The sequence below is a fragment of the Budorcas taxicolor genome, chromosome 1 (assembly GCF_023091745.1).
Source record: "Budorcas taxicolor isolate Tak-1 chromosome 1, Takin1.1, whole genome shotgun sequence".
NCBI classification, from domain to species: domain Eukaryota; kingdom Metazoa; phylum Chordata; class Mammalia; order Artiodactyla; family Bovidae; genus Budorcas; species Budorcas taxicolor.
Window position 1 is genome coordinate 208,083,315 of NC_068910.1, and position 19,181 is coordinate 208,102,495.

Genomic DNA, 19,181 nt, shown 5'->3' on the forward strand with positions numbered 1-19,181 from the left:
TGAACATATGAAATATGGCAGCAGCAGCTATTTTAATGGCCTTGTCTACTGACTCTGTTATCTGTATTTACTGAGTCTGTTTCTTTTGAGCGATTTTTCTGCTTTTTATAGATTTTATATTCTTATTTCTTTACCTGCCTGGCAGTTTTTTATTGGATGCTAGTCATTGTGAATTTTATCTTGTTTGGTGATGTAATTTTATGTAATCCCAGAAATTTTCTGGTGCTTTATTTAAGTTACTTTTAAATTCGATCCTTTTTATTGTTGTTGTCGTTATTGTTCAGACGCCAAGCTGTGTCCGACTCTTTGCGACCCCATGAGCTGCAGCCACACCAGGCTTCCCTGTCCTTCACTATCTCCTGGAGTTTGCTCAAACTCATGTCCATTGAGTCAGTGATGCCATCCAACCATCTTATCCTCTGTCACCGCTTTCTCCTCCTGCCCTCAATCTTTCCCAGCATCAGGGTCTTTTCCAATGAGTTGGTTCTTTGCATCAGGTGGCCAAAGTATTGGGGCTTTAGCTTCAGCATCAGTCCTTCCAATGAATGTTCAGGGTTGATTTCCGCTAGGATTGACTGATTTGATCTCCTTGTAGTCCAAAGGACTCTCAAGAATCTTCTCCAGCACCATAATTTGAAAGCATCTTCTTTGTTGCTCAGCTTTCTTTATGGTCCAACTCCCACATCCATACATGACTATTGGAAAAACCATAGCTTTGACTATATGGACCTTTGTCGACAAAGTGATGTCTCTGATTTTTAATACACTGTCTAGATTGGAGCCTAGTGGGCTGCAGTCCGTGAGGTCGCAAAGGCTCAGACAAGGCGGAGCGACTAAGAACAGCACTAGGTTGGAGGATATATGCGTGTATATGTGTATGTGTCCCCCACATGTGTGTTTACACAGGTGTTTACCTCCATACCTAACTCTCTGTGCCCATGCATGTGAACCTGTGCACACACACAGCCCAGTGCAGCACACAGGGTCAGTCCTCATTCCTTCCCTCTCTGTGTGTGTGACTTTCTCCAGCTGGCGAAGCCAGGCACTCTCCTCCATGATGGGGTTTTCCTCTCTTCACTGCGGTTTCCTGAGAGACCCTTAGCCCCACGGGTTCAGCTTGGGTTCCTCTTCTGCAGAGTCACCGAGCCTCTCTTGGAACGTTTGTTGTTTGCTCACCATCATGAGCCATGGGCTGGCCTCTGCCCTGATTCCTCTAGGACTTCGGGGGACTCTGTCCTGCCTGCTGCTCAGTGAGGCCTCTTCTGAGAGTCCCTGCAGGCTGCCACCCACAGCGTCCCCAGGAGAGGGGCTGGTGTCCCCTTGGGGTGTGACTGCCCCCCTTGCGGTGGGTTCTGGCGAAGGGCGCCTGGGAAGGCCTCCTTGGAGCTTGTCATGTTGCCTCACCTCTCCCTGTCTGGTGGGCCTTGGGATCTGCATCTGTGCTTTGATTTTGAAACTGCCGGATCCAGGGCTGCCGCCCCCTGGCCTTCTGGTTTCACTTTCCAGGGGTCAGGTTGGGTTCTGACAGAACACCAGCCTTGTAAAACTTCTGGTCCTAAGCACTGCCATTGTGTGGAAAATAAGCAGTATGTGAGTGTGTTACTGTTGGATGTTAATTCACAGAAGTCAGAATTTTGCTGGATGGTTTTCTTTTTAGCCAGAAGTTCTTTTTCAGATTGTAGTTGTTTCAGAGTTACACTGAGGACATAGCAGTTTTTAAGTACTGCCTTTTGAAACTTTTCACTTACTGATTAAATGAAAGGGAGGTACTTGATACAGAATTTGAGATTTAACTCATTCATGGATCAGTCACATGAGTATTATTCAAAAGAGACTAAAGAAATCCAGAGAAAATATGGGTGGGCAGAATAATAAGGAATCCTTCTCTTCAAAGAGGGAAAGAATATATTTAGACAGTAGCTATTAATTATAGATTCCAAAGGTTTTTAAATACCTGATACTGAAATGAGTTAAGCATCTTGGTTTCGATTTTCGCTCTTAATCTGCTGAATGGATTCATGGAGCATAAGATCAGTTGTAAACAGTTACAAAGCAAGGAGAATTTGTGTCTCCCTGCTTCTCTCTGGAGGAGAGCCGAGGCTGGGCTTGTTGATTATTGGGGCAGAAGGACTACTGTCTCCAGCAGGCTGGCGTTTAGGCCCCAAGTCAGGAGTAGCCTTGATTTCCAGTCCCATGTTGGCTCCCCTGTTGAGGCCATGGGAATGAGAAACGTTTCCAAAAGCCCTGGATTGTCCTCTTTGACTGGGTCACCTCTACAGCTGCCTTGTCTCTGACATGGCCTGCGAGTGGCATTGAGATTGGAGTGGTTCTGGGGGCTCCTGGAGTGCCATGGTGCTCTGGAGGAGACCATGGGGAGGCCCCCGCCCCCAGATGGCAGTGGGCCTGCGGTGGGACCGACTGCTCCCCTTTCCTGTCATGGCGGGGCCATGACGGGAGGGGCCCCTGCTGTGTTTGGGCCCAGGGCCCTAGCCCTGCAGACCTGGGTTTTAAAATCCCAGCCGTCTTAGCAGAGCGTGTCTTGGTGGGCAGTGTGCTCGGCCCTCTGCCTTTCCAGTTCTTCCTCGTAACGTTGGAGGACCTCCTCTCGGTGCCCTTGGGCTCAGGGACAACGTGCACCTGGGACGTGGTGGGAGCCTGCCCTGAGCGCCCGTAGCTGGGACAGGCCACGGACTTTCCATGGAGTGTGTGTGTCCCAGAGCAGAAAAGCGTGCTGCCTTCTCTGTTATCAGGCTCTTTTGCCGAATAAACTACAGGGTGTTGATAAATCTGCGTTCACGGTGACTCATTTATTTTCAGGATACTGAAGTATATAAAGCTACGGTAAAGGATGACCTCACCAAGTGGCAGAATGTTCTGAAAGCTTATAGCTCCGTGGACTGGTTAATTGTGGTGGTTGAAAATGATGCCAAGAAAAAAAACAAAACCAACATACTTCCTCGAACTTCCATTGTGGACAAAATAAGAAATGATTTCTGTAATAAACAAAGTGACAGGTACGTGTGTGATTGTGGTTAACCTCATTGGGCTGACATCTAGGTGCGATAGTTTACTGGCTCCCAGGTGATTGTAAGTATTTGCTCTGCGAGCGCCTGCCCTGCGCCTGGTGCTTGAGCACGTGGCGGATGCAGCAGAGGAGACCAGGCCCCTCCCTAATTGTCTCCTTAATCGAGTCCCTAAAAGGAAAATTGGGTAGAAGTTTTTGTGCATTTCCAGGCTATTGGTGAGTATTGCTGACCCAGGGTCACATGTTGTCTTTGCAGCGGCGTCCCAGTGACAGGGAGGGCCCTGCCCAGAGCTCCTTGCCACGCTGGTGCCTGCTCTGTGGACGCTGCTCTGCTCAGATCGGCCCCCACCAGCCCTGACTTCATCTGCTGCTTTGGGTTCTTTTCTGAGTTAACAACACTTGATGGGAATTTCTGAAGCTGAGTTTGTTTGTTGCTTTAATTAATAAGGAGAAGATCTGGAAACAGTAAACGTTGAAGGTCTTAATGAGGGATGGAGAGTGTAACGGATGTATTGTCTGGTTGATAAGCACTGAAGGAAAATACTGTTTCGGTGGTTGCTGTTCATGTAGGTTTCTTTTTTCATCCACCCCTGTAGTAGAGAACTCTGCATCTGGTCGGAAATAAACGTGGATGATTGCAATCCTTAGGGCCTTAAGGAGAAACTACTGGGCCAGTAGACCCTAGCAGCTCATACAGTGAACAAATGCATATTACTCCCACCGGGGAGGGGGCTTAGAAGTGAGCTGCCTGGACCCCTTTATCTTTCAGGGGAAGAAACAGTATCTAATGGGGTGGAGTGAGGGGGGTGGGGTGACTGAAATTAAGGCCAGCTACCAGTTTTAAAATTTCCTTCTTGGTGCTGATTACTCATCTGGTGGGCCATCTAGATTATGGCTGTTTGACCCTTTGTCCTCTGGTCGATAATCCATAGAATCAGTCCTTCCTGCAGCGGGGATGATGGGGCCAAAAGGAAATGAAACTAAAAATCTGTTCATTTTGCCACTTGCTGGTAATTCAGGTGAAATATTTATAGAGGAGAAATGTTGAAATTCATAGCATCAATATTTAGAAGTTATTTCTGAGTTCAAATTTACTCATCTCTCTATATTGTTTTCAAGGATAGAGAAAGTTACCTTTTCCAACCTGTTGGATGAACATGTTATCTTTTCCAGATCCACTGGAAACATGTAACTGTATGCTTTGAGATTTGTACACCATGGATACAGAGTTTCTTGTAGCGAAATTGTATCCTACCTTTGTTGTTGTTGTTCAGTCACTCAGTCCTCTCTGAGTCTGCAGCCCACCAGGCTCCTCTGTCCCTGGGATTCTCCAGGCAGGAATACTGGAGTGGGCTGCCATTTCCTTCTCCAGGGGATCTTCCTGTCCCAGGGATCGAACCTGAGTCTCTAGCATTGCAGGTGGATTCTACTGTATGAGCCACCAGGGAAGTGCCAGAAGTTAAGCCCCATCCTTCTAAGCCTTTATTTATTGTTTATTGACACTACTCTTGAGCTCAGGCTGCTGGGAGAGACAGACTAACAGTGAAAAGTGTTTCCAGGGGCCACTGACCGCACTGGTCATGGAGTCGGTGGGGCTGAGCTTGGAGCAGCTGGGGCGAGGGCTGGGGAGAGGGTCAGTGAGGATGTGTCAGCTGAGCAGGGTTGTGTGGGGTGAGTAGGAAGGTGTTGGTAGAAAGACAGGAGAGCCTGAGAAGCTGAGTGTGCTTGAACTGGAGAGAATAGGAATCAGAACTGGACAACCGGGCTGGTCCATGTTGTCATGGTCCTCAGGTACCATGTTAAACACCTGCATTTTAGTCTGTCAGTCACAGGGAACCCAAAGAAGTTTTTGAAGTGGGCAGGGCACCTGGGGTTTGGGAACTGAGGCACAATCACCTTATTTTCCAGTGCACCCTGTAGACAGGGTCTGAGTCTTGTGACTCATCATAACCCCCCCCATCCATCCCACAGCACCTCTCTCGTAACAGCACTCACTGACTGCTTACATGGCCTTAGACCAGCTCACGATGAAACCATTTCCTCATCTGATGTCTCGTCACCTGCCTGATGTTTTTCACCAGTTCTAGAGGGAAGAAAGGAAGAGGAGGGAGGAAGCCAGTTTGCATCCCAAGAACGTGGTCGCTGTTGGGCAGTGGTTCTGTGCTGGAGTGTTTTCTGCATAGTCTGTTCATGTCTTCACAGGTGTGTCGTGCTCTCCGATCCCTTGAAGGACTCCTCCCGAACTCAGGAATCCTGGAATGCCTTCCTGACCAAACTCAGGACATTACTACTTATGTCTTTTACAAAAAACCTAGGCAAGTTTGAGGATGACATGAGAACCTTGAGGGAGAAGAGAACCGAGCCAGGCTGGAGTTTCTGTGAATACTTCATGGTACAGGTACCTGAGTGATTACATAGAGTGAGACTGCTTCCTTCTCTTTCCCTCCCTCTTCATTCTTGTGAATAAGGCAGCTCTCTTACGGTCATTGATATGGACATATTCCTGGTGGCTCAGTGGGTAAAGCGTCTGCCTACAATGAGGGAGACCCGGGTTCAATCCCTGGGTCAGGAAGATCCCCTGGAGAAGGAAATGGCAACCCACTCCAGTACTCTTGCCTGGAAAATCCCATGGACTGAGAAGCCTGATAGGCTACAGTCCATGGGGTCGCAAAGAGTCGGGCACGACTGAGTGACTTTCCTTTCCTATAAGACCAAATGACAGTGTAGTGGCCAGCTTCATTCTCTTGGCTTATTAAGGAAGATCGGAGATGGTCTCCTGAGTAATTCCTGTGTCAGCTGCCTCGCTGCTTCAGAGCTTGGCATCTAGCCTTTTATGAAATGACCTTGTCCTCAGAGCAGTTCTGGTTTTGTTAGTGTCTCGGGCCTCCTGGTTGTCTCCTGGTGATGACCGTGATGATGAGATGTCTATTGCCTGCCTGGTGCTGAGTCCCAAGTATGTTTCCTCATAGTTTTATAACTTTGGGTTCCAATGAAAGATTGTCTTAAGCTGGTTTCTTTATTCTAGCTTACAAAAGTGTTTAGCCATCCAAAAATTGTGGTCTGTAATCAGTTCTCTTCTTTAAGAGGAAGAGTGTGTTAAGTGAACAAAGTCTGTGAAACAGAGGAGCTTGGGGGAGGAGACCCTCCTTGCACTGCAGAGGGTTAAGAGTGTTGCTGTTAGGGTCCTTGTTCTTTGTTCACCATGTTTTGCCTGGAAAAGCGTGATTTTCATATTTCATAATTTTCATATTTAAATATCACTTGTATATTAATTACTGAAGAAATACTGCACCTTGAATCAATAAAAGACCCTAATTAGAAATTTTGAAGTTTGTCTCTTAATTCTGATGCTTCTATCGTGGTGATATTTGGGTGATTTGCATAACATAAGGGAGTTTGAACGTGTTCATAAATCCCTGTATGACTGACTGTGACAGAACTTTCAGATTACCCTATCTCTTTAGCCTTCAATCTTGTTAAACTTATTTCCTAAGAGTAAGTGACAAGGAAAGAGAAGAGTCCAAATGAACACAGTGGTATTGGTTTAGAATCAGTGTGAACTCGTGGTTGGATAACTGGATGGCTGGATAGATAGATTCAGAAATATTGATGTATGTGTGAGGGAGGGTTAATACGTGTGCATGTAAATATTGCTTTGCTCTCTCCTCTGATGGGGTCTGGAAAAAAATGACGCCTCAGTAGCAGTGAGCAGACTTAGTGCTAAGATCTTGGTTTCTAAACTGCATTCTCCAATAAAAGTTGCCAGGGCTCCTTGTGGACATGATTGGTTCCAGGGCTAATTAGGGAAAATACAATATTTTCTAGAAGCAGAAAGTAAGCAGGTGCTCAAGAAAAAGGTGAAGGTCTGTCAAAGGAGCACACACACCACCTCCAGGGGCCTCCTGACACCCAAAGCAGGAGCAGTGTGTGCAGAAAATGAGTAATGACAGACCAGAGGGTCACCCTGTGGGACAGAATTAGTATCCTTGTGTCTCCACAGATATAAATAAGTAGTGGGTTTAATAAGTAAATGAAGGAGAAGATTCCGCTGTTCCATAGAGCAGAATTCTAATTAGAGAGTGTGTGTCTGGGGAGGCAAGGGAAGTACCAAGGACGAGAGGCTGAGCACTCAGGCCTGGCATGTCACAGAGGGACTCCAGGAGTCATGCTGGCCTTTTCCTGCTTCTGTCTGTGCATGGTCATTAACTTGAGTTTCTTTTTCTTAGCATAAACATTATTCAGAACGCTGCTTGCTTTTCTCTGTTGCGATCTTTCGTGGCTTCTTGTTTCAAAACATTGATTTATAATTTTGTGTTTTCCTTTTTAAACTTTTTTTGGGTGACTAGGAGGAGCTTGCCTTTGTCTTTGAGATGCTGCAGCAGTTTGAAGACGCTCTGGTGCAGTACGATGAACTGGACGCCTTGTTTTCTCAGTATGTTGTCAACTTTGGTGCTGGGGGTGAGTAGTGAAGTTTTAGAAACAAGTTTTTTTCTCACCATAGCTTTCCCCACTTTTAACTAGTATGGAAGCTGCTGTTATTTACCTAATGATTAAATCATCTTCTGTGTTTTTTTGAAAAACAGATTATGCAGGATATATTCTCATGGTTGCTATAGGGAATGAAATGAGAGTTAGGTGTTAGTCACACTTGTGGAAGAATCTTGAGGAATGAAAGTGTTGAAGGAGTTGTTTTCAGATATAAAGTGTCATTTTTATAGCTTGAGCTGTCTAGGGATGCTCCCGATTCTGTGCCTCCTTCCTAACATAGTGTGGGGGATCTTTTTTGGTTAAGAGGTTGTCTGTGTAATATTTGAGTGTTCACTACAGTGAGTCTTACATGACACCATTGTAAAGGGTGTTCATCTTTTTAACGATGTCTTAAAGTTTTCTAAAAATACGAAATTAGCACAGTGACCCATGTACAAAGAAAAAAGTTTGTGATTGTGCTCACTGTTCTTTGCTTGGTATTTATTTTGGTAGAAATGGCATCACAGTATCATGACATTTGTCTGTAGCTTGTTCTTACTAGCAGTCCATCGCAGGCATCTCTTCAGGCTGACGGGTCAGGCGCTAAGCTGTTTCTACAGTAGCTGCAGAGTGCTTCACAGTGTGGATTCCTTAGACTTGATTCAGCCACCCCTGGTGCTGGGCATTTGGGTTGTCTCTGCTCTTGCTACCACAAGCAGTGCCATAATAGACATCTTTTGAGAACCTTTGTTACGGTGTCTGAAGAGAGGCGTGATCCCCAGGAGCCATTGTCGTGTCTACTAGGAGACCTGTAGGGAGTGAGGTGCAGGGGCCGCCCCCCTGGCCTGTGGGCCCCGCCGTGGTTCTCAGAGTGATGCGATGTCACCCACTGAGGCCCACTTCCAGGCAGTTTTCATGCAGTTCAGCTTTGGATCTCTAACTTTGCTGAGACACAGACAAAAGCATATAACTAAAGCAATTTACTAGTTAGATTTTGAAAACTTAAAGGGAGTTAAATTACATTTCTTATATCTTACATACCCATATTATACATATATATATGTGTGTATATATATGTATGTGTGTGTGTGTCTCAAATAGCTTACATGTTTCTTACATTATATTTCACATAGTTTCTTTGTTCTCTCAGTTTTAAAATAAACCTGGGGCAGTTTAAAATCCAAAAGTAAGCCCGGACCAGCTTTTACAGTGAAATGATTAGGTGGTTCATTTTTGTTCATTCATACACATACTTCTTGAGAGCCCTTCCCTGTTCTAAATACAGTAGGGAACACAGCAAAATTCCTTCTTTGATAGAGTTTACATGAAAGGGAGACAAATGGAAAAACAAGTATGTCACCTAGAGTCAGGTAGTGAGGGTAGCAAGTGCAGGCTGGGCAGAAGATGCAGGTATGGGGGGTGGTGGCGGTGAGGCTGGTTAGTGTCAGATGGGGGCCTAAGAGGCCCTCTGAGAGAGGCCTGACCAAACGGGGGAGCCAGGAAAGTGCTGGAGATGGGGCCCCAGCAGAGGGATCTGCTGAGGAAGGGCCTGACGGCAGGGGGGACACCTCACTTTATGGGCAGTGAGCCGCTGAGTCTCAGCTCAGGTCAGTGAGGGAGGCTGTTGCCATTGCTGGCCCTGCAGCCATGAAGCAGTGCCACCGTGCCAGTGTAGGTGTGGACTTCCAGGGAGGTGGCTGTGAGAGAGAAAGGTAGATTAAAACGTTTTTTTCCATTAGATTGAATGACCCTGTTATTGTAGACGGCTTGTGTTTAATTTAAAACCATATTTGAGTCTCTGGGCTGTTAGAATCGGGGAGCCTTGTTGGAAATCTCTGACCGTTAGAGGAGGTTCCCTCTGCTTCCCACTGCTACATCTTCCTCATGCCTGCGGGCCCTTCCTCTGGGAGCTGGACTCGGGTGTTGACAGGGTTGAGTGGCAGATAGGCAGGAGGCTTAAACACGTCAGGAAGAGTGTGGAGATGAAAGAAGATAAAGACTGTCCCGTGGCCAGGCTGCTCCCCCGCACACGGTAGGGAGGAACCTGATAGCACGCTCCCGCCTGGGCCTCATGCCTCCTCCCGGGTGACTGACGGTGGAGCCTGAGGTGTCCCCGACCCTCGGCCCGGCGGCCTGGTCACATCCTGACTTGTTCACGACCTTTGGGGCCTGGAATGGTGTTTTGCCTTGTGGCCTCCGTCCTGTCGCCCCATGCCAGCTGCCAAGTGGGTGTCCTTGTAGTGAGCACCCTGTCCTATGTCCCTTGCTGGGTTCCCCACAGCCTCAAGGGGGGGCTGGTGCTTTGGGCCGAACAGCAGTTGGGCCGCCCATCCGTCTCCTAGGGCTCACAGTCCCACGCAGTGAGGTGAAGGAATCTGCAGTCAGCGCCTTTCACGATGTGTGTTTGTTTAGATGGTGCCAACTGGCTGACTTTTTTCTGCCAGCCGGTGAAGAGCTGGAATGGATTGATCCTCCGAAAGCCCATAGATATGGAGAAGCGCGAATTGATACAGAGGCAAGAAGCCACCCTGTTAGATCTGCGCAGTTACCTGTTCTCTCGCCAGTGCACCCTGCTCCTCTTCCTGCAGAGGCCATGGGAGGTGGCTCAGCGCGCCCTAGAACTGCTGCACAGCTGTGTGCAGGAGCTGAAGCTCTTGGAAGTGAGTCGTCTCCTTTCCCCATTTACCCGCTTCCTGACTGTTGGCGTAGAAACTGATTAAGTAATTGCTAGAAAATACAACTTCTGCTCTCAACACAGTGCAGTTCACACTGGCCCACAGTGAGCCTCCTACATCAGTTTCTCAATATAATTTTTATGGTAAGCCTGGCTTGCTCTGTGGGAGCTGGGCCTCACTGATTGAGATCACTCACCTGGGGGACATGCAGAACCAGGTTTCACAGGTAGTGATGGTTTTCTTTCAGAGCTATCCTTTCAGATACATGAATTTGCACACGAGCACGCCAGTAACAATGTGAGTGACACACAGCATGCTGTGCACGTTAATCAGTAGCTCACAGTTTAATGGAGGTATGTTATAAACACACGTGTGCATGCGTGTATGAAGGAACACAGTTAGCTTGAAGGTGTTCATTTGTAGTGAAACACTTGTTTTTCTAGATTAATATCCCCCGGGGCTCTGGACACTTTTCCTGCCTGTAGCGTTGTAAACATTTTAGTGAGGTAGGGGAGCTCTAATGACTGACTGTCCATTCCAGGCGTTCTCACCTTTTTTGTTTTAGTGACCTCTTTACGTGGGAAACTGCACATATACACACTCCAAATGTTACATACACTTTCAGAGGATTCTTAGGCACCCACTCCCACTCCCTGGTGAAGAACTGAGAGGGTGGTCTAATTCCATTTTATAAAGGAGGAAAGTGGGTGTGGGAGTGGTTAGGTGACTTACGGGTAACATAATTAACTCGTCACAGACTCAGATCCTCCTGGCAGGCTGCAGTCCTTTCTGTTGGGCTCCACACCAGGGCTCTGGGGGCACAGTTAATGAAGACCCAGGGCACTGGTGGTAGGGGTAGTTTTCATATCACCGACATTTCTGTTTTATGTTCCCTAAAAAGCTAAATAACAGACTCAATAAGATAAACTGTTTTGCTAATTTCTAAAGAAGAGATGCCTAGCCTAGCTGAGTCACAAACTTGAGAATTTAAGACTTTTTATCAAATTATTTTTCTTCTTTGGACATCTAATTGAGCACACGAGGAAAAAAGAACAGTTTGCACCTTGAGGTGATGTTCTTGTGGCCACCTGTCACCGAGTAGGTTGAGATAATCTCCTTTGGCCGTTCCACTCTAGTTGTACAGACTCCAGGGCTGAGGGGGCTGCCTCACTAATGGGACAGGGCCACCTGTGTTCATGGGGCCTAGAGGTTTACTAACTGAGAGCTTTTCTCTTGTTAGTGGATCAGGGGAAAACAGGGGAGTGTATTAAGAGCCCAAGCAGTCCAGCCTTGGCACCTTCAAATTGGGGTCGCCCAGGAGGGCTCTTCAGGACTTAGTGATGGTGTTCTCACTGGAGAGGGCATGTGGGGCGTCAGGCACAGAACTCCTCTCTGCTCTCTCATCTGAGATTCTCTCTCTAGGTTGTTTTGGGAGCTGGGGGTGGTCCTTATATCTTAAGGAAGTTTTGTGGTTGGCAATAAAATAGATGAGTTTTATTCTTAGAATTTCTTTAAATTTTTATGGAGACAATGAAAATTCAAGACTCGAAATTATTTATTTTTTCTGCAGATTTGATTCCGCTCTCAAAACTAGAACTCATTTCCTGTGTCTGCTAGCTTTCTTCCTGGTGATTGCTGTTGACAGTCATGTCCATGGCCAGAGGCCAGCGTAGGGCCTTGGGTTCCCCCACACAGAGCTGGGCAGAACTGCCACTGCAGAGCCAGTCCTCAGGCCGCTTGCAGGCTGGGCCAGTATGTGGTGCTTCCAGGGTTAGGTTTGGTCATTTATCCTTTTTAAGCCAAAAGCGTATGTATTGCAACCATTTTGTGCATTTCTTATTGTGATGTTTCTTTTGCAGAAAATGCCTGTGTTTGCTCTTTGTGGTTTGTAAAGCAAGTCATGGTGACTTCCTTGTTGGTGCATCAGTTGATTTACAGTATCTTCTCTGAGAGTAGGGGACGCTGAGGTGGCCAGATGCCACCTCTGCGGTGTGGCCTGGGGTCGTCACCCCCGGCGGTGCCTGCTGAGGCGGGGGGCCAGCTCCTGGCTTGGCAGTGTGTGAACGTGGAAAGGGTGCCTGCCCACCATGCTGCTGGCGTCAGGAGCAATAGCCCTAAAGTTGCGTCAGGTCTGTGGGGGCTCAGATGACTCCGTCACAGAGTATCTCTTTGTTGTCTAGACATTTAACCCCCCTTCCACCCGTTTACCAAAAGTGTAGTGTATTCCCTGCATAAATTTGGAAAATACAGACAGATCTGCAGAAGAAAATGTCATTGTGTATTCTAAAGTAAGAGGTTCTCTTTTTGGTCTGTGGCCTTTCTGTGTGTAGAAGGACTGTTTGGACTTTGGGATTGTTCAGCAGTATCTGCCGTTGCAGGAGTGTGTATCCTTGTCCGTCCCCCTTATTCAGTGCATTCACACATAGGATGGCTAGTTCAAGACTGCACTTGTCTTTAACGCTTTTAGTGTCCATCATCGAATTGGCTTCTAGAAAGATCGTCCCGTTTTTAGTTGCACTAGTAATACTCTTTTCCTGCATCTTTGGTAAGAAAAAAAGTAATATGTGCATATATTTTCATCTTTACCAGATTGGTAAGTGAGAACAATATAAGGAGGATATTTTCTAGAATGTCGTTTTATATTTGTTACAATGACTACCCAAAGGATTTCTTTGTTAATGTGTTTTTCTCAGTACCGGCTTGTCTTTTATCAGCATAGGTTCTGATTATGTTCACAGACAGGGCTGGCCAAGAGGGATCAGGACTCTTCAGGATCTAGAGCCTGGCCAGCGCTGTGCATGAGAAGCCCACGCCCAGACTGTGTGTGGGAGAAGCTGCAGGCTGACCAGGATGGACAAGGCCTGCCATCCAGGCCTGCCAGCTGGTGTTGGCATTCCTGGGTTCAGGCCCCACAGAGGACAGAGCAGAGGCTTTGCAGAGGAGTGAACCTCAGGGTCCTCGAGTACTTGCTCATCATGTGACCTTGAGCCCTGAGGGAGGACCCGAACTGTGAGAGGAGTGGGAGTGGATGGAGCAGGAGGAAACCGGGGAAGGCGCTGATGTCGATAAGAGCCGATGAGCCTCAGGAAAAGGGAGAAAGGGTTAGAGAAGGCTGACTACACACAGTGGTAAGGGGAGAGAGGGCCCACACATGAGGAACAAACGAGTCCTGCTTGACCTCAGGAAACCCACAGTTTGTGCACAGAGCCAGCTGTGTAAGTGGGCTGTCAGAGCCCAGAGCTGCCGGGCCATCAGAGCAAGCTGTTCCAGGGTGGGGGGTGGGTGGGTGGGTGTGGAATCGAGGAGAGAGGGGCAGCTTGTGTGGGTGCATGGACACTGCCTGATGTGTCTAGGGGTGGGGGTCAAGAGGTGGTCTTGTGTGAGCTGGGTTTTAAAGTTTCATTCATTCAGCAGTTACTCGTTGAGCACCTGTTTTGTGCTGGCCAAGCACTCACTCTAGGAGCTATGTTTTTAGCAGTGACCACGACAGACCAACATCACCCCTCCTCACCCCGTGAGCTGAGTCCGGACCCACCAGGTGGACATGGCCTGGGTGGCGAGCAGGGTGAGTTCCAGGCAGAGAACTCACTGTTGAGAAGGAACTCTTGAGGAGCTTAGTCTTGGTAGAACTTAGGGCTGAGGCAGGACATGGAGGTGAGGCTCTAGAGGTCTTGGAAGCCAGGTTTGAAAGCATACATCACCTTGAGAGTTGGCTTTTATTCTACAACTAGTGGGGAGCCACCCTTGGGTTGAAAGCTGGGGTGCTCTGAGAGGTGAGGGCAGAGAGAGGCTCCCGGTTAGGAGGAGATGCGGAAAAGAGTTGGGGACTCGGCTGAGACCTGGGGAGAAACGTGAGGCGGAGCAAAGGCACTGGGGTAGACTTTGAATAAATGGAATATAAATGGATTCAATGAATAAATGGGTCTGAGTCAACTGAATCTCATACCACCCACAAATAATTATTATTTATGAAAGATAAAGCAAGGCTTCTGAAAGATAATGTGGGGAAGTATCTTTATGACCTTGAGATTAGCAAATGTTGCTTAAGTAGGACAGAAAGGCTTGGGCCAGGAGGGAAGAGTGTGGAAAATGGGCAGCTTGGAAATCAGAGCCTCTCATCATCAGTCAGCACCACGGAGAGGGGGTGACAGGGCAGCCAGGAGGGGACAAAGGTCCATAGTCTATATAGTTAAGAAGGACTCTTACCCAGAGTAGGGGAAGAACCCCTACAAATCAGCTTAAAAGACTGAAAAATCAATAGAAAGTAGGCAAATGAAGATATCCAGTTGGCTAGTAAGCAGATGAAAAGGTGCTCAGTCTCATTCATTATAGAGAAATGCAAACTAAAATAACAGTGAAATCTACCACCCCCCCTCAAGTGGCTAAAGTGGAAGGGCTTGATCAGTGTTGGTGAGAGCAGGGAGCACCTGGAGTTCTTTCCTTGACAAGAAGAGTAGGAATGGGCACCCATCTTAGGAAAGCTGTTTGGCAGCATCTGCTAGAGCCAAACCTGTGCTGCCCGTGAGCCGGTGATTTGTTCCTGCTCTGTCCAGTAGGCAGTGCAGGGATGCTCATGGTGGCCTTACCGTAACTGCCAGACCCTGGAAATAACCCAAATGTCCATCCTATACGAGGGAAGCAGTCACTGCTGTCTGCGCGGACAGCAGATGGGTGTGGCCGCAGAAATCAATGAACTTGGAGTGGCCGAGGCTGTGGACACAGAGTCGAGCTGGAGGAGTCAGACCCAAGACGTGCCTGCGTGTTGATCTCGTGTGTACAAGTTCACAAGGAGGCACCAGTGGTGTGTTGGGAGGTGTGTGGTGGGCATGGCCCCATTGTGGTCCATATAGGACACTGGGGTTTTTAGCATTTGCATTATGTTTTAAAACATAGGTTTAGAAAAGACAAAAGAATGTCTTTAATTTTATGCTTAGAAAATGGTAAGACAGCTCTTGCCATGACCAATAATACTGATATCAGAAAAGGAGAGAGGTTTGAAGAAAGGTAAAGAATGTTTATGAAGAAATTAGTTTTAAAAAGTCTGTTGTTCACAAAGGAGTTTATCCAGAGGGCCCCGAAGTCTATGGGAAGGCACTCAGTGTCTTTCTTGTTAGAGTGCATGAAGTGTCTAGATGCCGAGAATGCTGCTGGGCTCCAGGTGGAGTGGCGGAGCCTTGAGCTTGCTTAGGGCTTGTCCCTTGTGGGAGACAGGGCTTGCTCTTTGTCAGGCCGTGGGGCACTGGAGGGGGGGCGGTGGCTGTCAGAGGAAGTCAGCCTGCCACCGTCTAAAGGTATGTGGCTTTTGGGTAAGACCCCTGTGGGCCATTTGTACTCCTCAGCCTCGCCCCCTGTGGAGCACCGCAGTTCGACTCGGGGGGCGTATGTGCTCTGGACAGGGTCCCTGAACTGCATCCCACCGGCCAGCTCTCTGCATCCCTTTGAGGTTGGTCCCTTGTCTGGACAAGAGTCATACCACTTTATCACCTTATGAAAGTTGCTTCTGATCATGTCGTTATTTTCCATACTGATGTCTCATTTAAAGGATCTAAGTAGTTTGTCTCATTTTTCAAAGACAGGGCAATTGAGCATGTGTGGGAGCATTTAATAGCGTTCTCTGGGTCTTCCCAGCTGGTGCCAGGTCCTTCCATGTATGCTCAGGGTGTGTTGAAGAAGTCTTTCTTACAGAAGTTGGTTTTGTCAGCTTGTGCAGCTCCTCCCCTGTCAGCTGATGTGGTATCACTTCTTAGTCCCCATTGTGACTAGGACCACCTGGTGGGTCTCACCAGAGCTGGGGCCCCAGCTGTGAGACACCTCATGACATCAGTGCCCCCCGAAAAGGCAGTCTGCACTGCCAGGTGTGGGCATGAAGGTACTGTCAATTGTGAGACACTCCTGTTTCAAAGACCCTGAAGTGTAGAGGAAAGCCCACCTTAGAACCGATCACATACAGTAGATACTTCTGAATATCTGACAGTATAATGTTTATTATATCCCCAAGCAACAGGCATCCATTTTTACAAACATAATTACACCTAAAAAATTAATAGCAGTTCTCAAATGCCATCAAATATCTACTTAATACTCAGATTTCTGTGTTGATATATGATCTGAACTGTTTTCCAGTGGTCCTCTGAGGTCTTAGCTTCCCACCTTCACACTGTGTGGCTCTTTAAACGGAGAAATGACCAGTTTCCAAGCCTAGAGTACGTGCTGATAGTCGGCCTTCTTGCAGGCATCTTTAATAAGCTTTTGAGTACATTGCTGAGATCAAACCCCTGCTGAGCCCATCCATATCACCGGGAGTGTGAGCCACTGAATGCTTTTGGGCGCAGATGGCCCTTCCTCCTGTAGCTGAGCCACTGCCCTTGTCGTTATGCCCCTTTCTCTTCCCTGTGGTTGTGCAGAGTCTTGGTGGCTGATAGGAGGGGCTTCCCCGAGTGCCCTCCTCACCGCCCACACCTGTGCCCCCAGGTCTCCGTGCCGCCCGGTGCCCTGGACTGCTGGGTGTTCCTGAGCTGCCTGGAGGTGCTGCAGAGGATAGAAGGGTGCTGTGACCGGGCGCAGATAGACTCGAACATTGCCCACACTGTGGGCTTGTGGAGCTACGCCACGGAGAAGGTAGCTGCAGAGTGCAGAGGGAGCCTGTCTGGGCTGTGCCCCCGGGGTGGGGATGGAGTTCACTGTTGGGGAAGTGCTGCACACACAGTCCCTGCTTGTGGGTCTGGCTGCTTCAGGGGCGTCCAGTAGCAACATGGACGCGGTGGGTCCCTGCCAGTTTCTGACTCCAGTAGACGTCAGACATTTACTGTGCTTGTGCTAAAGGTGGCCTTTTGCTCCAGGAATGAGGGTGGTGGAGACAAACAGGGTGAGCGTGAAGCCCGTGCAGAAATCAGATGAGCACAGTGGTCCCGTGTGGCAGCAGGAAAGCTTGGTGGCAGTGCAGAGTGGGGGCCTTGCAGCTTGGGAATGACCAGAGTCAGAGGCACTCCCGGCATGATCGTGTAGAAGGTTTCAGTTTGGAAGGATCATAGCAAGATGTGTTTTTATATCCAGATAAGAATCTTTTGGGTAGGAAAGCTAAATTTCTTGCATTTAGATGGATGTTAACTTTAAATTTGTAAATTCTTTACTCGTTCTTACAACAGATTAATTGATATTCGGGGTCTGTCTCAACAGCTGAAGTCCCTGGGCTATCTGTGTGGACTTGTGTCAGAAAAGGGACCTAACTCAGAGGACCTCAATAGGACCGTGGATCTTTTGGCGGGTTTGGGAGCCGAGCGGCCTGAGACAGGTACTTTTTGAAATGTACCCAAAAGCACCGAGAACGTGGGTTGTGCCTGGCACATAGAACTCAGATTCTGGCAATAGAACTACTCACCATTTGGGACATAACACTCATTATTAGCTGACCAGATTAAGACACGGGATATTTTACCCTTTAATCACATAAAGAGATGTCAGAAATAGTTTAAGAAAGATTTATTTTTCTGATAATATAGCCAGATAAGTCCTTTTATTGAGTCAGTTGCTCCTAGGTGATAGAGCACTTTGAAAGGAGCATTGCTGATCCTTTTAGCTTAATGGTGAGTGCGAGTTAGCGGGGCTGGTGCTGACTGAAGTGCACCTGGTGACCTGAGGGGACCCCGCTGGCTCCGATCAGTTCCTCAGGGAGAGCGCATGATGTGTGTGTTGCTCTGTTTCAACCTGAGACCACTTCACAGCATTCGGAAAGTGATTCAGTTCACCGTAGGATTTGTAATACATGCTTAACGACTTCTAGCCTTAGTTAAAGATAAAAGCGTTGCACGAAGTGTTTAGACTATTTCATGAGTATATTAACTGGACAAGAACGCGAGCAGTAGTGTGGTTTCAGCTGACATGGGTGTGTTGGTAGTTTCCGCAAGCGTCAGACAAAGTCCTGTACCTGTGACATTTGAGGCTGAAGGTAAAGTCATGACTGGATGTAATGAAGATGAATAAGGATTCTTATTTCTTTCTGTTTAAGCCAACACAGCTCAGAGTCCTTATAAGAAACTCAAAGAAGCGTTATCATCAGTAGAAGCTTTTGAAAAGCACTACTTAGTAAGTATTTCAAGTGCTCCCTGTCCATTGGTGGCAGAGGGCCTGTCTCTGAGACTTTGCTACCTTTGTAGCATTTCGGAGTGGGAGTGAGCTGGTGTCACGGACCTCATCCTTGCTGGCCTGTTGAGTTTCCTCAGTTTCCTAGGGAGTTGTGGATGCACCTGGAGTAGTTGGTGGGTCGGTACCCACAGTGCCATAGTTAGGCAGAGAAGCACCCTTGGATGTTAATTGTTCTGTTCTCCATGGGGTTGCTCATTCAGTAGAGCAAAAACTGTAAGAAAAGTTGCTGCTGCTGCTGCTGCTAAGTCACTTCAGTTGTGTCCGACTCTGTGTGACCCCATAGATGGCAGCCCACCAGGCTCCCCCCGTCCTTGGGATTCTCCGGGCAAGGACACTGGAGTGGGTTGCCATTTCCTTCTCCAGTCCATGAAAGTGAAAAGTGAAAGTGAAGGCACTCAGTCGTGTCCGACCTTCAGCGACCCCATGGACTGCAGCCTTCCAGGCTCCTCTGTCCATGGGATTTTCCAGACAAGAGTACTGGAGTGGGGTACCATAAGGCTAGTGATTGATTTTCTGTATACAGAGGAACAGTTTGAACCTGAACAGGGCTTATTGTACTTGGTTTTAAAGGACTTAAATTTGGGCAGTCTTAGAAAGCAGTGCAGTAGAAGTTCAGTGGACCACCTGCGTTCCCAAGTCACGGTTAATTGAAGAGCATCTGACAGTTGCCTCTGTTACTCAAAGAGTGAAAAAACGCTAAAAATGTTACCTGCATGTGGATAATACACTGGAAAAAATTATTCTATGCCTGCTGAGTTTATGTTTCTTTCTTATTATGCTTCATAGTTTATATACAAGTTGATGACTTTGCATAAATCACTGTTTTATAAAAACGCAAATAACAGAAAAAGATTCAGAGTAAAAAATTGTTA

General features: G+C 47.6%; 1 protein-coding gene across 1 annotated transcript in view; it reads left to right on the forward strand.

Moving 5' to 3' along the window:
- The window catches only part of TRAPPC10 (trafficking protein particle complex subunit 10), a 76,916-nt gene that overhangs the window by 29,751 nt on the left and 27,984 nt on the right, over window positions 1-19,181 (forward strand). The window contains exons 4-10 of the mRNA XM_052639104.1: window positions 2,818-3,014; window positions 5,228-5,423; window positions 7,372-7,483; window positions 9,905-10,152; window positions 16,639-16,785; window positions 17,344-17,458; window positions 18,173-18,249. Of these exons, the coding sequence (XP_052495064.1) occupies window positions 2,818-3,014; window positions 5,228-5,423; window positions 7,372-7,483; window positions 9,905-10,152; window positions 16,639-16,785; window positions 17,344-17,458; window positions 18,173-18,249 (1,092 nt within the window). The remainder of the gene's footprint in view (window positions 1-2,817; window positions 3,015-5,227; window positions 5,424-7,371; window positions 7,484-9,904; window positions 10,153-16,638; window positions 16,786-17,343; window positions 17,459-18,172; window positions 18,250-19,181) is intronic.